The following is a 21,737-nucleotide window of genomic DNA, read 5'->3' as shown; positions in this document are numbered from 1 at the left end:
CCCCTCTGGAGTCTCTTTTCCCAAGCTCCTCATGGGCAGGTCAGTCCAGGACACCCCAGTAAAACAGGGAGGATGTTCTGCTGACACATTCTTGCAATGAACTGATTTTTGCTGTGCCCCCACCGCTTGTGACTTGTGTTCCTACAAACCTATAAATGCTTGAGAACAAAATATCCACCTTTCCCCCTCTGGTGGGTAAAATTTGCTAGAACTTGGGGTCTCTGGAGCTGCAGGCTCTCTCAGACTTGCTGGTGCTCAGGGTCTTATCGCAGAGCAGCCACCTCCCTCAGTACAGGTTTGCTGGGGTGAACTCATGGATGAAGGGAGGTGAAGGGCTGAGGGAGATGAAGATGGAGCTACAGGACTCAGTTCCCCTTTCCTCCTAGAGAAATATAAACCTGGCTCTTCCTCCTCTGAGGGAATGCTAAACCCACCAGACTTACAGGGATTTTGGGACAGGACTCTTCTATTCCTAGTTTTGGAGGAGGGGACTGTTGCTCTTTGTGCAATAAATTCAACGGGTTTGGGGTTAAACAGAGCAAATAGTGGCATTTATCCAGAAGACAGGACAGCCCAGCTTTGGGATGAACAGCATGTGATGCTTCACTGCTCTGGGATGGAAAGGAAGACCCTGAACCAGACCAGAGGTGGTGGATTGGACACTTACTTGCAGAGCCAGTCATTAATCCCTCTGTCAAAATGCCTAAAACAGGATAAGGACATGTTAAAACACACAATGATGACAAAAACCTGTTAAAACAGAGAAAACACCCAATCCCTGGCAAGGCACAACTTGGACCTTGCTCACAGAAGCCCTCCATGCTCCTTCCTTGGACCACTGCCATTATAGATGAGGTTTAACTTCTCTCCTTATCTTTTGCTTCCTGCCTGGAAGCAAATACTTCCCTGGGCTATGGCCAGGTCTAGACTACAATTTCAGGTGGTCTCCAACTCACAGACCAGCTGCCCAGGACAGCCCAGTCCTTCGTGCAGGTTCTCAAATGCTCTCCGTTCATGCTCGCGGGGTACTCACGTTTCGGCAAAGACGTAGAGCATGGTGATGCATTTTGGGGGCTGGGGTGGGTCCAGGTGGTCCAGTCTGGCGATGGTGTTGATGACCCCAAACATGACAGCAGCTTTCACCCAGTCATACACCAAATTGGAGTAGGCCAGGCCAGCTGGAGCAAAAATGGGAGTCAAATGGGGGAAAAGGAGCATGGAATGACGCATCAGGATTTCTGGGGATATCATGGCCCATGGGAGCATGGAGTCTATTGCAACAAATATAACATCAAGAAGACACTCACTGCTGTGTTGGACCAGCAAATCTTTTGAAACTAAGTTTTTTAAGAGGCTTGAACCAAAGCACAATCTCTTCTTGAGGTATTTGAGAGCAAACTGCTTATTGGTCTTGGTGAAGAAATTCTGTTTATACAGTCATTTATTCCATCATTGTTCCTTCCCTCTGAGGCTTGTTAAGCTGTGATGAAATTATCACAGTTCTCAGGTCTGACCTCTGAGGTTTTTTTGGCACCTCCATCAAAATTCCTCCCACCCCGGCTCCCTCTGGCCATGGATGTAACGTCGATGTTACAGCAGAGCCAGGGCCAGGACCTCTGATTTAAAGAGGTGTCTGACACTGGGGAACAAACCCTGCAGGAACAGCCACTAAAGACTTCAAATGTCTCTACAAACAGGAGCTAAAATGCACCCATCTTGGTGGGATCCAGCTCCCAGACTAAGGGATGCTCCCACCGTGGGCCAGGCAGGGGTGGTCAGTCAGAAGAGCTCAGCTCCCTTTGGAGTAACCTGGGATCAGTCCATCCACGACTCTTGGGACACCCTAAAGCAATGTTAGTGACATTCCAGCTGCGTTAGGATTTTATCCTGGTCTCCAGATGCCACTCTGGAGAGATATGAGGCTCCTCCAGCCCCTGCTTTTCCTCTGCTGTGTGGTCGTGTCTGAAATGCTGCCATCAGACATGGATTTGACCAGCTGGAATCCTCCATCCAGCTGCCAGCCAAAGGCCAGTGCTGCTACCATCACTTATCCTGGGAATTTGCCTTCTGGAAATCTCTGGTCCAGCCCTGCTTGGAGAACACCCAACTTTAAATAGAGATTTGTTGCTCTGGACATTGTTCATTTAAGTGTTGAATATGACTCTTTTGGGATCATCTGTAACCCATCTGGGCACCAACTCCAGTGTTTGACTGCTCTGTGGACACCATTCCTTACATGCACTCAGGCTTTGCCTTTCTGCACGTGGTTTGCTGTGCCCTGCTGATTTTTTGGAGGTGCTGAGCTCCCTTCCAGTCCAAAGGCAACAAAAATGTCTTGGTGCTCAGCTTCCTAAACCCCAAACTAAACAATTTACCCTGTGAAAAGGTCAGACCAACACCAGGTATCCTTTCCAGGGCTGCCCAACCCCAGCTCTGTGGGTGGCCAGGGGGAGGATGAGAGGTTTTTACTCAAACCTGTCCAACACAGACATTCCCAAAGCCTCTCAAGGGGGGTGGATGGAGATCTGGATCACTCACCACTGCTTTGGAGCTGAGTACAGGGGTGAACGTGCCCGAGCACGGCCACTCACCCAAGGACCAGTCCGAGAGGCGGTTCACGAACTTCAGATCGGAAGGGAGGGTGAGGATGTAGAAGAAGTGGAAGAAGATGTCCACAGCCACGATGGCCCCAGCATGGAGCAGGGCATTGACTCGAATGCTCTTCATCTCGTCGTCCTTGCGCCTCAGCTCTGGGGTGCTCACCTGCAGGGAGGGACAAACCAGGGTGGGCTGAGGACAGGGACAGGATGGGCAGCATTCCTTCATCCAGAAGGATGGTCAAGTCCAAGTAGGAATGGATTCATCACTCGCCTTTAGAAATCACACCATGGTCTATGTGGCCCAAATTTCCACTGGTTAAGGAAGACCCAAGGACTGGCTCAGGTGAGCACATCCACAAGGAGCAGGACATATGTCACCCAGAGCACCCCTCCCACACCCCCCGTGCTGAGGACAGCAGGGATGTCCCTCCTGCATCGCCCTCCTGGTCCCATCTCTGGGGTTTCCAGCAGAGCAGGCATGTGGTGAGACAGAGCAGTGACAGGTCTGGCTGTACTCAGGACTCCAGGTGCGGTGAAATCCACACTGACCAGGGAGCTGCCAGGGTTTCATGCTCATTCTGCAGCAACATGCTCAGAAAAGGCTTCAGGACAGCCCCTTGCACAGGTCACTAAGAGGGAGCAAATGCTTGCACCCGTCACATCTCCAGGATGGATTCCAGGGTTGGAATCCCAACCTGACAGCTCTGCTGTATTTTTGTCCAGGGTCGTCTGGGAGAAGGAGGAGGAGAACTGATGCTCTCTGAAGCTCCTGCTGCGGATCTGGCTGTCAGTGAGAGGGAGAATTGCTCGAGGGGCCGTCCCGAATCGGTGGGACCTGATTGATGGGGATTTCATCTCTGCTGTGTCTTGCATGAACAGGGGCTGGGGTTTGCCTCCAGGAGCTGTCACATCTCTGGCTGTTGTCATATAAACATCACCAGAGTGAGCTCTCAGGATTACACGGGGCAGAGCCGTGTCCTTGCTTCCCCACATCGCCGTAAAATTGCTGCTGTATTCAAAATCCTCTTATGTTTATTACTTCCCCTTTATTCCGTGAGAGAGGTGGGAGCTCTCCCTGCATAATCCACAGGCTGCTGCACCAGCCCTGTTGTCAAATCCAGATGATTCCTGAGAATTAAAGCCTCTGCCAGATTTTTGTTTGTGTCTGTTAAGTACCAGGTGCTTTAAGGATACAAAGAGGTCGCTGGACCCTGAGCTGAGGGAGGACAGGGTCTGCCATGGAGCTGTGTGGGAGGACACAGAACCCTCCTTCCATGGAATCACAGAATGGCTGAGGTTGGAAAAATCCATTCAGATCATTGAGTCCAACCATTAATCCAGCACTGCCAAGCCCATCACTAAAACACATCCCCAAGTGCCACATCCACACATCTTTGAAATACCTTCAGGGATGGTGACTCCGCCATCCCTGGGGCAGCCTGTTCCAATGCTTGACAACCATTTCCTTGTAGAAAATATTCCTAATATCCGATCCAAGCCTCCCCTGGTGCAACTTGAAGTTGTTTCCTCTCATCCTCGAGTCTGTGTGTGGTGCCAGCACTTGGCCACCACCCCCTTGGGATCAGGGCTGTGTCCCCCACATTCCCAACCCTATAGAAGGGAATTTGTTCCCTTGATCTCATTAAGAAAGATGCTTTTCCACCCAAATTTGGCTGGCCAAGCCCTGGTACAGGTGAGTTCCCATCTCACATAGGGATGCAAGAGCTCCACCAGGATGTAAGACCAGTAGGATCCAAAGGGACAGATCAGATCTCTAACTGGGCCATACATCCCACCCTGGGGAAGGGCTCTATCTGCCTCCTGCCCTAATTGCTCTTGGGCAATTAAGAATTCACCTCTGCAGCCAGCCGCAGCTCCAGCAGTGCAGGGGGGATGTAGCCAGGAGATGGCAGTGGTGGCCAGGCCAAGCCAGGACCCCAGGCCAGGGCAGGGGAAAGGGTTTGGAGACTTAATCCTTGTGCCTTTGGGGTGAGATTTTGAAGCAGCAGAGAGGGGAATTGCTTGTTAAGTGGCTTCAGACATCCTGATTGGGGGCTGTGCAAAGGAGCAGGAAATAAAACTCCCCCTGGATCCAGCTCTGCAGGAGCAGTGGGAGTTCAGGTGTTGGAGGCATGGGGAGTTTAACATCCTCATTTATAAGGACCTGGCTGCATCCCTGAAGGGGTCACCAGAGCTGACCTTATGATCTTCGGGGTCAAATGCTCTAAAAATCCTTTTTAATACGTCCAGTGAGATCCAAGGGCACTTGTTCCTTTTAAGAGGCACCATGAGGTTGTTAATTCCACAGGTGATGAGCAGGCAAGGAGCAGGGCTTGGATCGTGGCTCGTGCTGGTCCCATGCCTTTCTTAGGCAAACAGAACCAGCCCCACACATGAGAGAAGGTGCTGGGCTGGTGAGTCTTTGATCTCCTCCTCACCATGAGGCTCTGGCTGCTCTCCCCCAGCCTGGGCTGGTTTTTCCTCTGAACTCACAAATGTTTTTCCAAAACATTCTTGTACCCAGGCATCAATTTGGGTCCAAAAACTCAATGTAGCTGTTCTTCTGCAGAAGGACCCAGGGACATGGTAGGAATCCTCCACAGCACCAGTGCTGACCAAACACCTCCCTTTTCCAGCATCACCAGTTTGATTTGGTGGCCAAGGCTGATCCTTGGTGTAGGAGGAGGTTGAGGTGGGAAGAGTGAGGGGGGACACAGCACTGCAGGTTTCCTGGATCTTGGACTGTGGAGCAGCTCTAGAGGTCAGTCCCAGCCCAGGCTTCTGCTGGTGTTTTCCAGAGCTGTTTGGAGCCTGCTCGTCTAAAAGCTCTCTTGGTTGTATGGAACAGGCAAAGACTTGGAGCATCAGGGTATTTCATGGAGCCCCTGATTGCTGGAACTCAACTTCCACCCAATCGTATTTATTTCCTGGGAAATAACTTGGTTTAAAGACACACAGGCCACTCCTGGAAACTCCTGCTCCCTGGGTGAAGTAGCTGGATGCAAATGGAGACTGTCCTTGCTGTCACAGCCTGCAGAGGTCCCACGGGTGGGCACCATACGTGTGGCCCTCACCATGAAGGTCCTGGGGTGACAACACGAGGAAACTGAGGCACTGAGCAGTGCAGATGTCCAGTGGGCAAGGACATCACAGCAAGATCCTCCATTGTCAGTGAAAAGGGCCAAAAAAACCCAAAAGAAGGTTAAAAATCCATCAGTTGATGCCCTTCCCTGCAAAAATGCACAGCCACAGACTACAGGTGACCACAAGAAGTTCTACAACCATTTGCACCTTCATTGTGGCAAAAGATGGATTTTTTGAAGACATTAAACCAAAAAAAACCAAAACTGGGGAGAAGTCCTGCTCCAGCCTGGCCTCAGGATCACTCACCTGGGCATGGAACTGGTCAAACGTCATGACAGGCCCAAAGAAGAAGAATGGGAGGTAGAAGTTGTACTTGAGGAGGTCGAAGATGGAGTAGATGCCCTCTTCCTTCTTGGAGCTCTCGAGGGCAAAGCTCATGCAGCGCATGATGGTGAAGGTGCATCCTCCATAGAAAAGGACATCTTGGAGGTCAAAAGCTCCCGTTACAAACCCGCTCTGGACAAGAAACAGAGAGTTACCACCAGGAGTGTGGTGTCACTTCTGTGCTCCCTCGCTTTTGGGGACACCACTCCTGGGGCAGCAGAAATGGTTTGAGTTGGAAGGAACCTTAAAGTCCATCCCATGGGCAGGGACACCTCCCACTAGCCCAGGGTGATCCAAACCCCATCCAATCTGGCCTTGGACACTTCCAGGGATCCAGGGGCAGCCTCAGCTGCTCTGGGCACCCTGTGCCAGAGCCTCCCCACCCTCACAGGGAGGAATTTTTTCCTAACATCTCATCTAACCCTGACCTCCTTCAGTTTAGTTTTCAGTTCAAGAAAAACCTCTAATTATGCTCTGACACCAATTGTCTCTGAAGTTAATGAGCTGAAAAGAGGAAACTGGGGCTCGATTTCCCAGCTGGCTCCTGCAGCTCAGAGCAGTCAGGAAGTGGCAGATCCTCTTGGCCGTGTCACCAAGCAGCTGTTGGTCACACAGGCTTTGGTCTGGGGTGGCAATGTCACCCTGTCACAGGTGTCCCCAGGGAGTAAAGCAGAGCCAGCACATGGCTGATGGAGAGAGAAGGGACACATCTATGGTGGCAGGGAGAGGCAGCATTGTCCTGCTGAGAGACTGAATATTTTAATAAGGTCCTTCCCGGGCTTTTCTCCACCCAGCAGTGAGAGAAAATCTTAACTAGGCTTTGACCTAAAAGATGGGCATTGCTGAATCCATCCCAGCTGCGTGTTACTACTGGGGAAACTGAGCCACAGGGCAGCCACAGGCTGACAAGTTGTTGCCTGGGCAGCAAGAAGGACCCAGATGCCTTTTGTACTGGAACAACATGAAGCCACCAAAACATGGCATAATCACTGTGGGATTTATTCCCAAACTCGGCACCTCAACAGTCCCCTCCCTCTCACACACTGTGGGAGCTCTGATGCAGCCAGGAGAAATGACCAGGGTCTAGGGCTGTCCCTGGAGCCCTCCCTGGGGATAAACCCAAGGAGATGGACACCAGATGGCCTGGAAAAGAGGCGGACACATAGCCAGGACAGCACCCACCTGCCACGAGCCGAACGGCTCCACCTTGAAGGAGGCAAGGCAGCAGAGCCCAGCCACGTAGCAGAGCCACTTCTGCTTGGCCAGCGCCACCGAGTAGAGGACGAGGCAGTGGGACAGGATGATCATCAGGTAGACTGGCCCCATGCTGCCCAGCACGGCCAGGACCCCGTAGATCATGTACATCACAGCCCGGTGCTGGGGAGAGAGCAGCCGTGGTCAGCAGGGTGAAAGCCCTAACCCTGCTCCCCCTAGCCCAGAACATCCCCCCATCCCAGAGCATCCCCCAAAACCTCTTCCACAGGTGCCAGGCCACCCCTGGTGCTTTCAAATCCATGCCACCACATCCCTGGCTCACCTGTGGCACAGTCATGGAGCAGACCTTGCCGAAGAGGACGTGTCCCGAGAGGGCGAAGATGATGACATTCCTGAACGAGGTGAACCACATCATCCACTCGAAATCGGCCACGTCCTGCAGGAGCAGCACCAGGCACTTTAAACTGCCCCCAGCCCCACAACTTTTAAAGCCTTTTCTGCCCATTTTCCACCCAAGGACTCCCGAGCACTTTAGCTGGGACATAAAACCCCGGAGGGGCGTGCAGAGGTCGCTCATCCCGGCATACACAAAGCGGAGCATCCACAGCCCTGCAGGGCTGGTGTTTCCCCCACTAATTTAGGGAGAAAAATACGAGTTACATGGACTTTGCAAAAGTGTGTCAGCAGCAGAAATCCAGCTCTCTGTCTCCACTGACCAGGCTGTCTGTAGCTAGAAAAGCCTGAGCCCTTCCTTACTCACCATCTTTCTGCCGAAGTAGTGCCAGCCTGGCTTTATGCCATCCCGAAAGGCCTTTCTGTTCATGCTGTCTGCAAAAGAACCAGAGTTACAAGGAGAGAAACAGCTCTGGGAAACGGGATCCGTGTTCAAGCCAGGCAGGGAACCTTCATCGTTGTGATAATGAGCTAGCAGGGCTCAAATGCCCCATCCCAAAAGTGCCTGATTGCCATGGACAACCAAAATAGTCAGTGGCCACAGGTTTCTGCAGGAATTTTCAGCAAAGCCTTTTTCTCACTACACATCCCATGGCTGATCACATGAAATTTTCGGGTTTGTGGGCTTCCAAACGAAAAACAAACAAACAAACACTCCCCAAAAGGTCAAAAACAAATAAAAAAAACCCCAAACAAAAAAAAAATCCCAAACCAAAACAAACACAAAACCCCCAAGAAAAAAACAAATACAAAAGGGAATTAGCCCTGTGTAGGCAGGGTGCTGGTTGCCTGTTTTGGCACTGCCTGGAGACCTGTGACATCCCACAGCCTCTTGCCCTGAGCAGTTGGAAGTAGGGACAAGAAAGCAACAAGGCAAAAATCCCTTTAAAAAGGATTTCCAAGCTGTTCTCTGCAACAATCAAAGCCAGAGATCTGCTGCTGGTATCAACAGCTGTAAAAGCAGGCACCTTACACCCATCCTCCCTCCCGGGGATGTGATGGGAGCGTTACCTCTGGATGCCTCGAAGATCCCGCTGCCGCTGTAGAGCACAGCACAGGTCACCACGAGAGCATAAAACCCCAGCTCGTAGCTGGGGAGCATCGCTTTAACCCCCATGGTGGGAGGTCACAGCCCCGGCCGGCACGAGGGAGGGATCCAGACCTGGGAAAGGGAGAGAGGAGAGGGAGGAAAACCAGGAGTGAGAGCTCACCTGCCCTCATACTCCTCAAACACCCTGAATTCCTGCTGCTCCTCCCCAGCTCTGCTTTGTGGGCTTCCCTGGAGGCTGAAGGGAAGGAGAAGAGGGTCACACCTGGGGCTGAGCCCCGGGGCACAACTCAGGTGCGAAGAGGTTCCCGCAAACCCCACCCGGGAGCCAGGATTTGGGGCAGCTCAGCCAGGTGCTCCTGATGAGGGGTTCTTCCCATCTATCGCCATGTTGAGAGCTGCTCCAGGATGCCAGCTGTCCAGGATGGGGTTCCTCCGGTGTGTCTCTGGTGTCCCCACCTCTAATTCCTAGTGGGATCCAGGATAGAGCACGGGGACACCACTGGCGGAGGGGACACGATGGGTTTCCCCACCTCCTCTGCCCTGGGCTGCCTCACTTTCTGCTGGGCATTTGCCCAACCTCCGGCTCTTGGGGGGCTCCCAAAGCCCTGTGGTCCCTAATTTGTCCCGGCCGGGAGCCTTTAGGACCCCGCAGACACGGCCGAGCCCCCCGGCGGCATCCGCAGCGCTCGGGGGATGGCGACATCCAGCCCTGCAATTAGCCCTGGGCTAATTACTCCTGCCGAGGCTAATTAACCTCGGCGAGACGTGCCTTACAGCTCCGCAGCCTCCTCACTGCCTGTCCGGCAGCTGCCAGAACACGGCTCAGGGCTGGAGCAGGCGGGATGCGGGGGGACAGGGACAGGGACACCCTCCCTCGGCGCTGCCACCCCCCACCTGAGAGCGCTGAAGGGATTAAGGCGTAAAAGGAGCCTCGGTCACCCTCAGCTTTGGCATCCGCGTCGCAAAGCTTCTGCGGTTATTCAAATAATTCCATAGAACAATTAAAATCATATTAAAATTATTGGTTTAATTTCAAACGTTTATTTTTTGTTTGGTCGCCGAGGTTTTTAAGCGGGGCAAGGGAGTCCTTACCAGCGATGCGGGGTGACCCCATCTCCCCCCGGCGTGGACCAAACGCGTTTGCCGGGGGGAATTTTGGGCTCATCCCAGGGGGAATTTCGGGGGTCGCCCCGCGGTCACTCCCGGTGCGGGGCCGCTGCGGACGGGCGCTGCCACCGCGCTGCGGTGCCCCTGCGGCGGGAGGGCACGCACGGAGCTGCCTTTAAAAAGCTTTTCTTCCTAATTCCCACGCTTTTCAAAGCTTCCTTTTTTTTTTTTTTCTTTTTTTTTCTTTTTTTTTTTTTTTTTTTTTTTTTTTGTCGGGGAGCGGGCGAGGCCATCCCGCAAAGGAGCCGGCGGGGACCGACCCCGCGGGGGCGAGGCGGCTGGCGGGGACTCCTCGGACAATTTTAACTCCTGATCGCTCCCGGGCTGCCGAGTGAGGCTCGGGGGGGGTCCCAGCACAGCCCCCCGCAGCTCCGAGCGGCCGCTGGACAGCAGCATCCTCATCATCCTCACCATCCTCATCGCCCCGCTCCCCTCCGCGGACCCCGGCCGGGCAGTGGGGACAGGCAGAGGTGACAGAAAGCGCTGGAGGTGCGGGAGCAGCGTGTCACCACCCGCAGCGTGGCCCCCCCAAGCCCCGCATCGCTCCCCGCTACTGACCTTGAGCCCCGGGGCCGCGGGGGGAGGCGGGCGAGGGTCGGGGATCCAGCGTCCGGCACCGCGACGGGGGGGCAGGAGGGGGAAAAGGGACAGGGGGACACTACAGAGGGTTTGGGGGGCCGCTGACTTGCCCTACAGCATCTCTCAGCCCGGTTTGGGGCGGGGGGAGCGGGTGTATTTTTGGGCTGCCGTCCCCCACCTTGCCCCTGGAGGAAGTTTGGCTGGGAGTGGAGCGGAGCAGGCGGGAGGTATTTTTATTTTAGAGCAGCACTGCAGAGGGGGGTGGCTCGGGAGCTGTCTGTCACGGCAGCTGCTGAGAGGGCCCGTGCTGGCTGCCAAAGCTCACCCCGAGCCAGGGGAGCCGGCCCGGGGAGCCCCGGGGCACGGCAGCACCAGGGAGGGACTGGCTCCTTCCAGGGGGGGGTTCGGGTCCCCACTTTTAGCCCTGCGAGGGAGGGGGTACCGCCATCACCTTGTTCCAGAGGGAGATATCATTGCCTGGGGATGGGGAAACTGAAGCACAGAGCCAATAGGAAGTGTCATTCCAACTCATCTTGGGCAGTGTTTAAATCTAAGTGAGGCTCGGAGGTTGCAGCATCTCCTGCTCCCAGGTAAGAAGAGTCAGGACAAGAGGAAACGGCCTCAAGATGTGGCAGAGGAGATTTAAGTTGGATATTACTAAAAATTTCTTCACTGAAAGTGTTGTCAGGCGCTGGAACAGGCTGTGCAGGGAAGCGGTGGAATCGCCATCCCTGAAACTGTTCAAAAATCCACGGGGATGTGGCACTTTGGGGATGTGTTTTAGCGGTGGGTTTGGCAGTGCTGTGTTAGTGCTTGGACTCGATGATCTCAGAATCCTTTTCCAACCTTAGTTATCCTGGGATCTCTACAAGCCACCTTTGGGGTCTCCCTCTCGGCTTCCAGCATCCCCAGCAGGGGATGGGAAGCGGCAGGGCTGGGTTGTGGCCTCTGCTGTTTCAGGGCGGGCAAACACAGCTCAGCCAAGAGGAAAATCCCCAGAGCCTCAGGGTCAGGCCTGTGCCCGGTGCCCACATTGTCACCGAGCCCCTGTGAGATCTGGGGACAGCTCACCCTGGGGCCGGCTCCCTGAGCATCTCTGGGCTGCCTGTGGGGTCAGAGAGGAGAAACAAGGCGGAGAGCCCCGCATTTCTTAAATCCCTCCATGGGCTGTCTGATTTGGGGTGAGATGCGGTGTTCTGGGCTCTGCAGGGAGGACCTGCAGCCCTCGAGTCAGCCCAGCTTTGCTGTTGCACTGGCTGCGAACAAAAAGGCTTTTTAGCATCATTTTTCACCCGGTGTGCGCAGAGAGACGCTCTCCCTGGCCAGGGCTGTGTGGCAACACTTCCAGCACCCAACGAGGCGCTTTATTTGCAGCAGCCGGGGCAGGATTCAGCCCCTTGGATGCCCCGGAGCTCCAGCCCGGATCCTGCTGCTGCAGCTCCATCCCTGCCCGGGGACTCGGCTCCCAGACCTCGGCGTAATTGACTGGCTGCTCAGAGGCGAGGTAATTAAGGGATCGGTGCAGATAAGCACGGGACACAATTCCTCACAATCCCTCACAATTCCTCGATCTCCCAAACAGGGAGTCTCAGCAGGAGGGAAAATGAAGTCTGTGGGTGCAGATGGACATGGGCTCGCTGTGGTGGTGCAGGAAGGCAACGAGGAAAAGCAGATCCATGTCACCCCCCTGGCTCCCAAACCCGCTCACTCCCCATCGCAATCCATGCAGAAAGCAAAGCCAGCCCTCAAATCCATTTTTTTCCTGGGTTCTTTTTTTTGTTTTTTTTTGTCACAGCCCCATCGTACTGCTCCTCTGGGCACTGGCATCCAGAGAGTTTCAGGCAGATGGTAGATTTTCACCTTCTTTACTTTTTTTTTAAAATCCTGAGAAATCTGTGATCCTGCTGGATTCAAATACAGCACAGGTGAAGGGCCAGGCAGCAGTTTTTCATGAGGCTCTGGGAGCTGTGGTGATAAAAATAATTTAGCTTTAATTTATAGACATTACAAAAATTTAAGCCTCCCCCCTGGCTCCTGATTTCTAAAATAATAAGATTTATTTTTAATGTGACCAGGGCATCTTCCTCAGCACAGGGGACATTTCTGTGTTTTATTGCCCCAGTGTTTATAGCTTTGAGCTGCTTTAAGTGATATTTTTCCAAATATTTGAGGGGGTTGCTGGAAGTTGTGGCACAGGATTTGGGGCCAGGCTCCTCTTTAGTGTCTGAGAAAGGTGGTGGGGTTCCAGGAAAGGTGCTTGGCTCTGTCCCAGTGAGGCTTGGGACAAACTGGGGATGTCAGTGGGGACACCAAACAAACTCCCTGGCTGCTGTGTCCCTGCTGCTGGAACAGAAATTTGAGTGGGAAGCAGAGAAAGAATTTAGTCATAGAATTCCAGAATGGGTTGGAAGGGAAAAAATTCCTCTAATTCCAACCCCTGCCATGGGCAGGAACACCTTCCACTATTCCAGGGAGCTCCAAGCCCCATCCAAGCAGGCCTTGGACACTTCCAAGGATCCAGGGGCAGCCACAGCTTCTCTGGACACCCTGTGCCAGGGCCTGCCCACCCTCACAGGGAGGAATTCCTTCCCAATATCCCATCTAAACCTCCTCTCTGTCAGTTTAAAGCCATTCCCCCTTTTCCCACACTCCACGTCCTTATCGAGTCCCTCTTCTGTTCTCATAGGTCCCAATCTCATGGATTGTTTTTCCTGCCTGAGGTTGTCCCATTGGGTTCCTCATGCAAACATCACTGGGAACATGCCAACCCCACCAGGATGGCTCAGGACAGAGGGATGTGTCATCCATCCATCCATCCATCCATCCATCCATCCATGGTCACCCCAGGACCCCTCTCAGCACCCCCAGAATGGCTCTGCCCCTCCCCCCCGGGCACACACCAACCCCATCAAAGGTCCCAAACCTCCAGCCACCCCAGGAAAAGGCTCTGAAGGAGACTCCCACTACCTCCCCCACCCACTGCCTTCAGCTCCTCTCCTCAGAATCACCTCCCATTCCCAAAAAAATGCTCCAATCCAGTCAGTAACAGCCTGGAATGACCCCCCATCCCTTGCTGCCACACTGCATCCCACAGATCCCTCTTCTCCCTGACCAACGAGCTGCTCTGAGCCCGGGATTCAGCCCCTGCCTGGGGATGGTTTTGGAGCTGTAAGTGGAGACTCCCAGGGATTCAGGTGGCATTTGTTGAGTGATGCCACCCTGTCCCATGGGAGCAGCCAGCTCAGGAGCTGGGCCCAGAGGGGAGAGGATGAAGGGAGAAATGAGAAACCCAATATCTCCCTTGGCTCTGTCATGGCTTAATTTAGAGCACAGGGGCTCTGCCAGAGTGTTTTTCCATTTAAAGCTGAACCTCTTCCCTTTTGTCCTGCACTGTGCCTTGCAGGGCAGTGGCAGCTGCTGCCTGGGGCTGCTGGGGGGGGTCAGCAAAGCAGTTTCCAACTCAGTTCCCCTTTGCCACCAGCTTCCTCCCCATTTGTCCCACATAAAGGAGTGAAATCCGTCTCCTCCTCCCATCCCTGTCCTGCTTTGGAGCCTCAGGGAGGGTGGGAGCCACCCACAGCCCCAATCCATGTCTCTAAATTCCAGTGGGATGGGCTTTGACCCCCCCAGCTGATCCTGTGCCCCTTGTCCAAGTGGATCCCAGGGCAGGGAGAACTCTCCTGTGTCAATACTGTCTACATTTAACCACCCTAATGCAACTTAATTCATGTTACAGCCACTTTGGAAAGCTCCTTGCAGGTAAGCTCCTGGCAGCAGGCCCAAAGGAAAGGAGGACAATTCATTGCAGATAACTTATTCCCAGCAGTTCAGCTGTACTTTAAAATCAGATGCATCCATCAGGCACTTTATGGCTGCTCCATGGAAGAGCTCTGCCCAGCTCCAGGGCAGGAGACAAGTTTTGGCTAAGCCCAAGTGTTTGGAGAACTCATATTTGGAGTTAAGAACTGGCCAAATCCTAACAAGGAGTGCTCCCAGCTAAATACTGGCAGCAAAATTAACCTTAACCATACCCACCAGCCCATGCCAGCCTTGTCACCTTCAGCCTGTCACCACCATCAGCCACAGTGAGAGACTGAAAAAACTCAGAGCTTATCAAAAAGCTGCCTGGGACATGACTTTTCACTGGATGAGGGTTGTCCCAGTGAGGAAATGCTGGGGACTCACAGTGCTTTTATCTAAGAGAGGCAGAGCGATGGCTGGCTGCAAGCTGGAGCCAGAGAAATTCAAATTAGAATTGAAATACAAGATTTTAACAGGCTGGTGCTTATCTATGAGGGAAAAAAAGCACTGAAAGTTCCAAGGGAAGCAGGGGGTTGTGGTGATTTCATATCAGCTGTGTCCCTGAAAGAAATATTGCAGCTCAAGCAGCACAACTGTGCTGGAGAGATCCTGGGGCCGAGGACCAGAAGTATGGGGATTTTGCAGGCAGAGAGAAAAATATTGTCATGGATTTTATTCTCTGAGTGATGGGTTGGGGTACAGGGGGGCTGCTGCTCCCAAGGTCTGCCAGGGTTTCTTTATTTATCAAAACGCTGCAAGAAAATTGGTCTCATCCCTTGAAAACTGGGAAGCAGCAAGAGCCAGCACAGGCAGAACTCAGGGCAGGTCACTCTGTGGAAGTGCAGGGAGAGTGTATTTCAAAATTAAGGTGAAAACTGAGAAGGTCTGGACATTCTGCTCCCCCCCCCCCAGTCTGTGACAGGACACAGATTGCACATTTCCATGAGAAGCAGCTGCTTACAGGTACAGGCTGCCTAAATAAACTGGTTTATAGTGATGCCTTGAGGAGCCTTCTAGAAACAGAGACTAGACGGGAGTAAGGGAATAAGGCAGGTGTTTATTTGAAAGGCCTTCAAAGGTACCCCTGGGGGCCAGAGGCCACTGCCCAGATGGATCCCAAGGTGGACCCCAGGGCACGAGTTCTTCACACTTTTATAGGTTGGGTTCGTTTGCACATCAGGGTTAATTCTCCAATTAAAGCTTCAGTTAATGATGTAATTCCCCTCAGCTTGCCCCCCTTAGAGGCTCTTTGGTTTACACATTTTGGGCCTAGGACGGTCTGGGTGTCCTTGCAGCGCAAGCCCAGAGAGGCTTTGTTGTGTCTGCCCAGCACAGAGAGCAGAGGTTAACAGGCTACAAGGAACTTCAGAGTCACACACCAGGCAGTGCAGGATTTGAAAAATATAAAAGTTAAAACCTAAGGCATCAATAGTGGTCAGATTCTTTCTTTGTCAAGGCAGCTGGTGGTGCAGAAAAAAAGGAGAAAATGCTTCTGTGCAGCCCCAAAAAAGCACAAGTTTAAAGAAATGAGTGTTGCAGCACTTGAGGTTTGCAGGAGAGCCATGTGTGTTCTGTGACATCCCAGTTTCTTCCCTGTGTTTCAGGGGCTGACTCAGAGCCCTTTTCCTAAATAAAGGTTTGATCTCCACAGCTTCCCTGGGACAGGGGATGAGGAAGGGCAGCAGATGCCTCTGCTCAGCTCCTGGGAAAATATTATTGATTCACACTCCTGTGTAAGCAAAATCAGAACCTGCAGCTCCAAGTTACGGCCTGAATTTAGCAGCCACTGCACAGAACAGTCCCCACAGCCCTGCCCCTGCTCAGGCAGCTTTTCCAAGGGATCTGCTCACTCCTGCAGGTCCCTAAAATCCCTGTCAGAGGATCCCTCCCCTCTACAGAGACATCAGGATGGAGCTGAACAGCAACTGAAACTGTGGCTCACTCTCAACCCAGGATTTATTCCTCAAGAGATGATTGAGGGTTGCAAGATGCTTTTTCCTACTGGCAGGAAAAACATGGCAATGAATGGTCCTGCTTTTTGTGAGAGAGGCACCTGAGAGCTTGGCTGAGCTTCAGTGCTGGGGGAGTGGAGCAGCCTCGTGAGCACAGGGAGGGTTAATTCCCTGCTAACTCCCAGGTGCTGAGGTTATCCCCAGCTCCCTGAGCTCCTCCATCAGGAACTCCAGGAACTGTTTGAAAAGAGACATTTCTTGAAGAGAGACATTTCTGAACCTAAGCAGGATAAAAGACAGGGACAACACATCTGGAGTGACTCCTGCTCTGCTTTTTTCCAGGGAAGTCAGGATCCCCGTGCTGGGGAAGGGAGCAGTGATTTTCCTGTCTACAAATCCAGTTTGCACTGGTGGTGTTGGTTGGGGTTAAAGCCTGACAAAGTTCAGGCTCATAAAAAGAGGCTGACAAAGCAAAGCAGAAAGAGAGAAGCTTCCAAGACTTTTCAAGTGAGAAACAAAACAGCACTGTACAAAAATGACTGGCTCTCCATTTGCCTGGAATCCCCAAGGCTGCTCTCCACTGGCAGGCTGCATGGCAATGCCTGATTAGCTTGCACTCCGTGTTCTCACTGTGCTGCAGGAGAGAAGGACAGGGCTGGCAGGGTTTGCAGCAGCTCCAAAAGTCCCAGCACTGCTGCAGTGAAGACCTGCCCACATTTCGTAGCATTTCTTCCCAGAGAGAACAAGATCTGCTTGATGGATGAATGCAGAGACCCAGAAAAAGGGAATTCATAACCTGGATGGCAAGTTTTGGATGGAATGAGCTGAATTTGAGGTAGGTTGATTCATTGCAGGGGTGATCTGCACAGCTTTCCAGTGGAAGCTCCACTGAGTTCACAGAACTGCTGCCAATATGTTCAAGCAAAGAAAGAGGTTGGAATGGTGAGAGGAGCCCACCCAAAGTTGATTTGCAGATTGTCCCAGGTCAGGCTAATCCTGTGCCTCAGCACTGAAGTGCTACAGAAAGCCTGAGACAGGCAGGTATCAGCGAGGGGATAAAAACAGAGCTTGTTTTGTTCTAAGGAAGGGGGCTGGCCTAACTTTTGTACAGCAAATTCCTTCCTGAGCTGATAAAGGCAGCAGCAGATTGAATATCGAGCCCTCTCAGGGAACACTGTGCTGAAACCTGGGAGGTTCTGCCCAAAATCCCCCTGCAGAACTGCAGCTTCCCAAAGTGCACCCACTAGCCCTGCTTGCCAACCCTCACAGACAGAATTTGCTGACACATAAAGCCTTCACTTTTTGTATTTCATCTCTGTTTCTCATCTTCTCCTGCAAATGCTAAAGAAATGACACGATCTGAGGCTGCAAAACCACGCTGCTGCCACTGCATTTCAATTCCCAGGCACGGCGCCTGGGCTCCCTCCCTGTTTAACTCTTCTCCTGTTTCTGCTGCTGAACGAGCCGTGAAAATCTATTCTTCACTTCCTTCATTGTGTCTTGATACAGTTGAAAATCTTCCTCTCTCTTTTTCAAAGTGTTCTCCAGAGTAGCCTTCAGAGCTTTGTTCTCATCCAGCTGGAGCCCAAGCCTGCAAGGAAACAAAAGGAAAAACTTCCCCATGAGCTGGAGAGCTTCAAAGCAAATTAGAACAGTTGCCTCTGTTCTGGGAAAGAAACACTGAAACCCAGGAGCTGCGGTGATTTTATGACAGCCGTGAGAAAGAGCAGAATGAGCAGTTGTTTCACCTCTCCCTGAGGTAGGAAAGAGAAATCCCAGCATGGAGAAAGGAAGAAAATACCTTGTGATCAGCTCCTTCACCTGAAATTCCAGGGGCAGCTTGGACAGGGCTGCACAGAGCTCGTTTCTGTCACTCACATGCAAGGGGAGTCCTGACAGGCCTGCCGATTCAATCACAAAATGGAGTTTTAGTAAAACAACAAATCAGTTTTGGCAGCACACTGAGTCAGTATCAGGAAATAGTGAATAAATACTTAATCTCTTAAATTCTATGTTACAGCCATAATATATCACAAATACATGACAGACTTATTTTAACTTCCTTCCAGCAGAATGAAAACATGATGAATTTGCATTTCAGGGCTAAATATGTGCCTATGTATGTAGAGAGGAAAACAATGAATCCAAAATACTTAAGTGACCAAAACAAGAGGTGACAAACAGCTGAAAAGGATTAATTTGATGTTGATCTTGTAGCTGTGTTTGAGATTATGACAGCTGTTGCTTCTTGAATGTCTGGGACAAAGTTTGCACGTGGCACCCATTCAAACAACTTTTGTAAAGCACTTTGATGCTCAACCTAAACACAGTGTGGGTTAAATGTACTTCAAGGTGTGTTTCAAACCTAGGTTCTAACTCAGGAATGCTTTCCTAAATAAAGGTCTACCCAAAACACGCAGCTCTGGTCATTTCAAAAGAATTCAGAAACTTTTTTCAGGGCTAAAGGGAAAAGATAATTCAAATTTATTACTGGGACTGGAGAAGAAAAACCTGTGACCAGTGAATCCCTGCAGTGGAAGGAGGATCAGAGAAGTGTTCAGGGAGCTCAGAAAGGAGTGCAGGAAGTGAGCACAGCTATTGCAGAGGATGCTAACTTATCCCAGCCCTGAGGGACTGCAGGGTGGTCTCTGCTGTCAATAAAAAACTGAAAGATTTTAGTAAATGTAAGTAAATGGCTTTCTATAAAATAATCAATAGCAAGCATGGAGCCAGGTAACACGAGGGAAAGTTTTGTGTGGTTCAGTCTCAAATAAATTATATATATATAAAAAACCCAAACAGCTAAATGAAGAAAACAACAGGCTGGAGCTGGCTGCAGTCCTTATAACTGGGAATACAGCACCATGACAGTGAACACCCAGGCTGGCACCTGTGCTGTGATTCCACTGAACACTGCAATTGCTGGTTTGTGCTTGTGTTGTCATGTTGGCACGTTTCTGTATCCCTTTTCCCAATTCACATCCCTCATAACATCAAATATTTTCAAATAAGTACATCTGGTATTAAAACACTAAATCCTCCTCGTGTGGAATATCTGAAAGAACCTGGTTGGAGAGTACTGAACTCTGACAAAAACAACTGGGAGGAAAAGGCTGCATTGTATAACTAAAAAATGCTTTTGATCTTGAGGCTGTGCTTTACAGGGCTGAGGAAAAATTGCTGTTACTTACCTATCCCTCCTCTGGGATTATTCTTTGATAATTTGGAATTTGGATAAGACAGGGATAAGCACAGAAAATGAAAAGCCTGAGTAATTTCAAAACACAACTGGGTTGTTTCCAGCTGCTTAGCATCATTATCTACTTCCCTTGAATTGAAGAGACCAGAAACATTAGATTAGCAATTAGATCAGCTCTCTCCAATTTTGCACTTTCAGAAAGAAAGGAAAATATTATGTTAATTAGCAGGTTCTCTAGTCTCTATTTTGTATTCAAGCTTTTCATTTCTTCTTATTTCCTCAACCATTGGCATGAAAGCATTGAGATAACCTCCATGCTCTGCTGAAGAGGTGTACTACAGACTTGTAGACTTGGTTCTTGTGCAAACTCCAGAGAGTTTTGGCACATCACAAAGCTCTCATCAAAGCAGAGTGGTGAAATAGATTGTTACCTACTCATCTCATGGATTTAGAGAGGATTTCTCCTTATTAGTCTTACTGCCAATCCTTTTCTACTTTTGCTTTTAGTCCTTAAGCTAGAGGAGATTAATGAACTAAATATTAAGTGAGAAGGAATCTGTCACACTGGTGAAAACAGCTTCTTCCTCTGGCTATGAAATGCTAACTACCAGAGGGGAGTTACTAAAACTTTACTACAGCACAACAAAACTTGACCAAAAAGCCTCAGGACCTGGAGAGTTTGTCTCTCTTGAAGCTTGCAAGGGGAATCTTTGATAACAGAACACATCAACATTTCACCAGGCTGTGTAAAATTCTCAGCAGTCAGAAACTCAGGCCAGCACCAAAATGCTCCTATACTGTTGGGATCTGAATTTTTCTGCACAACTTTTTCTGCTCTCAGTTAATACAGGTGAGACAACTCTAAGAATCAGTGCTCACACAAAAACACATGAGAATGGGTCAGTGTGGCCTGGAGCTCCTTCCAAGGACACAACAATCCTGCTCTAAGGAGCAACTCCATGTTTTACAGAGAGGAGTAGGTTTGAAGGACTCATTCAGTCCCCATTCAGGATAAAGGTTCCTCTGAAGGGCTCATCCAAGGTTTCTCATGAGGCTTGTGGTCCCTCTGCTCACCCTAACCCAGGCTGCTACCATCCCAACATTTGCCAAATTGGAATTCCCCTCCCTGCTGTTCATCTCCTGGCATTTGAAGTCTTCTTACTTTATCCAAATATACATAAAAAGGGAAACCACTGGAAAAATTTCCTTAAGAATATGTGCCATTTTATTGGTTTAGACACTTTACAGAATCAGAGTCCTTAAGCAATAAAAGGATCTGATCAGGGAAATAAAAATTTAACATCCACCATGAATTCTTCTTCTTTAACTATGCCAGGGAGGCTTTCATATTTATAGCAGGAGATTATCACATTCATGGGATAATAAATTACACCAGATCTAATTACTTCATCACCAGCACTAGTTTTTCATAGGCACTGACAGGGCTTAAATTGGGATGCGTCCTTTAATTCTGCTCTTAACCTTCAACTGAATCCCTCAGGCACGAATACAAAGGGAGCTCTGGGCCTGGGGGCAACACAGAGCAGGGGAAAGCTTTTTGTTCTGGAGTTATCCCACGGAAACACACTGCAAAAATCCTGATCCCGCTCAGACCTGTGGGAAAATCCTCTTGAATCTTAAGAGGGGCCAGGATTTTGCCTCCTGCCTTGCTCCTGGGCCTGAGCAGGTCCCATCACCATGTGCAAGGCCAAGCACTGGGCTGGCTTTGGCAGATGCAGCCTGAATGTTGTCACTGTCTATTAAGCACAGAGGTGAAACAGGGGACGTGGCTGTGGCTGAGGGCTCCCCCTCACCTGTTGTGCTCCTCAGGGGAGGTTTCTGTGCAGTTGTGCTGCTCCCTGAATCCACCTGCAGCTTTTCAAGCTGCTGTTCCAAGATGTCACTTCGCCACCGCTCTTCCTGAAGCTTCTGCTCAGCTTCCAAGACTCTGTCACTGCTTTCCTCCACCCTGACAGGCAAAAAAAAAAAGGGAGTTCAGCTCATTTGTGTCATGTCTATGTCAAGTCAGTCTTGGTACTGAATCCTGCTTCTTTCTGCAGAGCTCCCAACAGAAGGGAAAGAACTTTCCATGCATCCAAAGGCAGAAATCCCAGCGAAATTGTATGAGACGACATCGTCTAAATATGCAAAAGAGAATTAACTAATGAATACAGTTGGAAACAATGGGTTTGTTAATGGAGATTGCTCAGATCCCTTAACTCTGGCTCCCTGTGTGAATTCACCCCTCAGAT

At 50.9% G+C, this 21,737-nt stretch overlaps 2 protein-coding genes and 2 long non-coding RNA genes across 8 annotated transcripts in view; 2 read left to right on the top strand and 2 right to left on the bottom strand.

Moving 5' to 3' along the window:
* Positions 1 to 3,752, top strand: part of LOC109144013 — a 12,428-nt gene extending 8,676 nt beyond the window's left edge. Inside the window, exon 2 of the long non-coding RNA XR_002044487.2 lies at positions 3,324 to 3,752. This is a non-coding gene — a long non-coding RNA (uncharacterized LOC109144013). The remainder of the gene's footprint in view (positions 1 to 3,323) is intronic.
* The window catches only part of HHATL (hedgehog acyltransferase like), a 15,527-nt gene extending 4,764 nt beyond the window's left edge, over positions 1 to 10,763 (bottom strand). Inside the window, exons 1-9 of the mRNA XM_039550118.1 lie at positions 10,513 to 10,763; positions 8,748 to 8,898; positions 8,044 to 8,111; positions 7,606 to 7,719; positions 7,251 to 7,445; positions 5,991 to 6,200; positions 2,592 to 2,763; positions 1,034 to 1,178; positions 668 to 703 (exon numbers count right to left, since the gene is read on the bottom strand). Of these exons, the coding sequence (XP_039406052.1) occupies positions 668 to 703; positions 1,034 to 1,178; positions 2,592 to 2,763; positions 5,991 to 6,200; positions 7,251 to 7,445; positions 7,606 to 7,719; positions 8,044 to 8,111; positions 8,748 to 8,853 (1,046 nt within the window). The 5' untranslated portion in view covers positions 8,854 to 8,898; positions 10,513 to 10,763. The remainder of the gene's footprint in view (positions 1 to 667; positions 704 to 1,033; positions 1,179 to 2,591; positions 2,764 to 5,990; positions 6,201 to 7,250; positions 7,446 to 7,605; positions 7,720 to 8,043; positions 8,112 to 8,747; positions 8,899 to 10,512) is intronic.
* On the top strand, positions 10,189 to 17,910 carry LOC120409808. The gene is made up of 4 exons (XR_005601608.1): positions 10,189 to 10,443; positions 11,911 to 12,037; positions 16,629 to 17,121; positions 17,825 to 17,910. It is a non-coding gene; the product is annotated as an uncharacterized LOC120409808 (long non-coding RNA).
* CCDC13 (coiled-coil domain containing 13) overlaps positions 17,574 to 21,737 on the bottom strand; it is a 25,722-nt gene continuing 21,558 nt past the window's right edge. For 4 of the 5 annotated variants that reach the window (XM_010394772.3, XM_019283228.2, XM_019283225.2 and 1 more), the window contains 2 exons: positions 21,300 to 21,454; positions 17,574 to 18,187 (listed from right to left, as the gene is read on the bottom strand). In XM_010394772.3, the coding sequence (XP_010393074.2) occupies positions 17,718 to 18,187; positions 21,300 to 21,454 (625 nt within the window). In that variant the 3' untranslated portion in view covers positions 17,574 to 17,717. The remainder of the gene's footprint in view (positions 18,188 to 21,299; positions 21,455 to 21,737) is intronic. The other variant, XM_010394774.3, reaches the window with a different exon arrangement.

The sequence above is a fragment of the Corvus cornix genome, chromosome 2 (genome assembly GCF_000738735.6).
Source record: "Corvus cornix cornix isolate S_Up_H32 chromosome 2, ASM73873v5, whole genome shotgun sequence".
NCBI classification, from domain to species: Eukaryota; Metazoa; Chordata; class Aves; order Passeriformes; family Corvidae; genus Corvus; species Corvus cornix.
The sequence above is the reverse complement of the archived record's forward strand: the minus strand, read 5'-3'. Positions and strand labels throughout refer to the sequence as shown.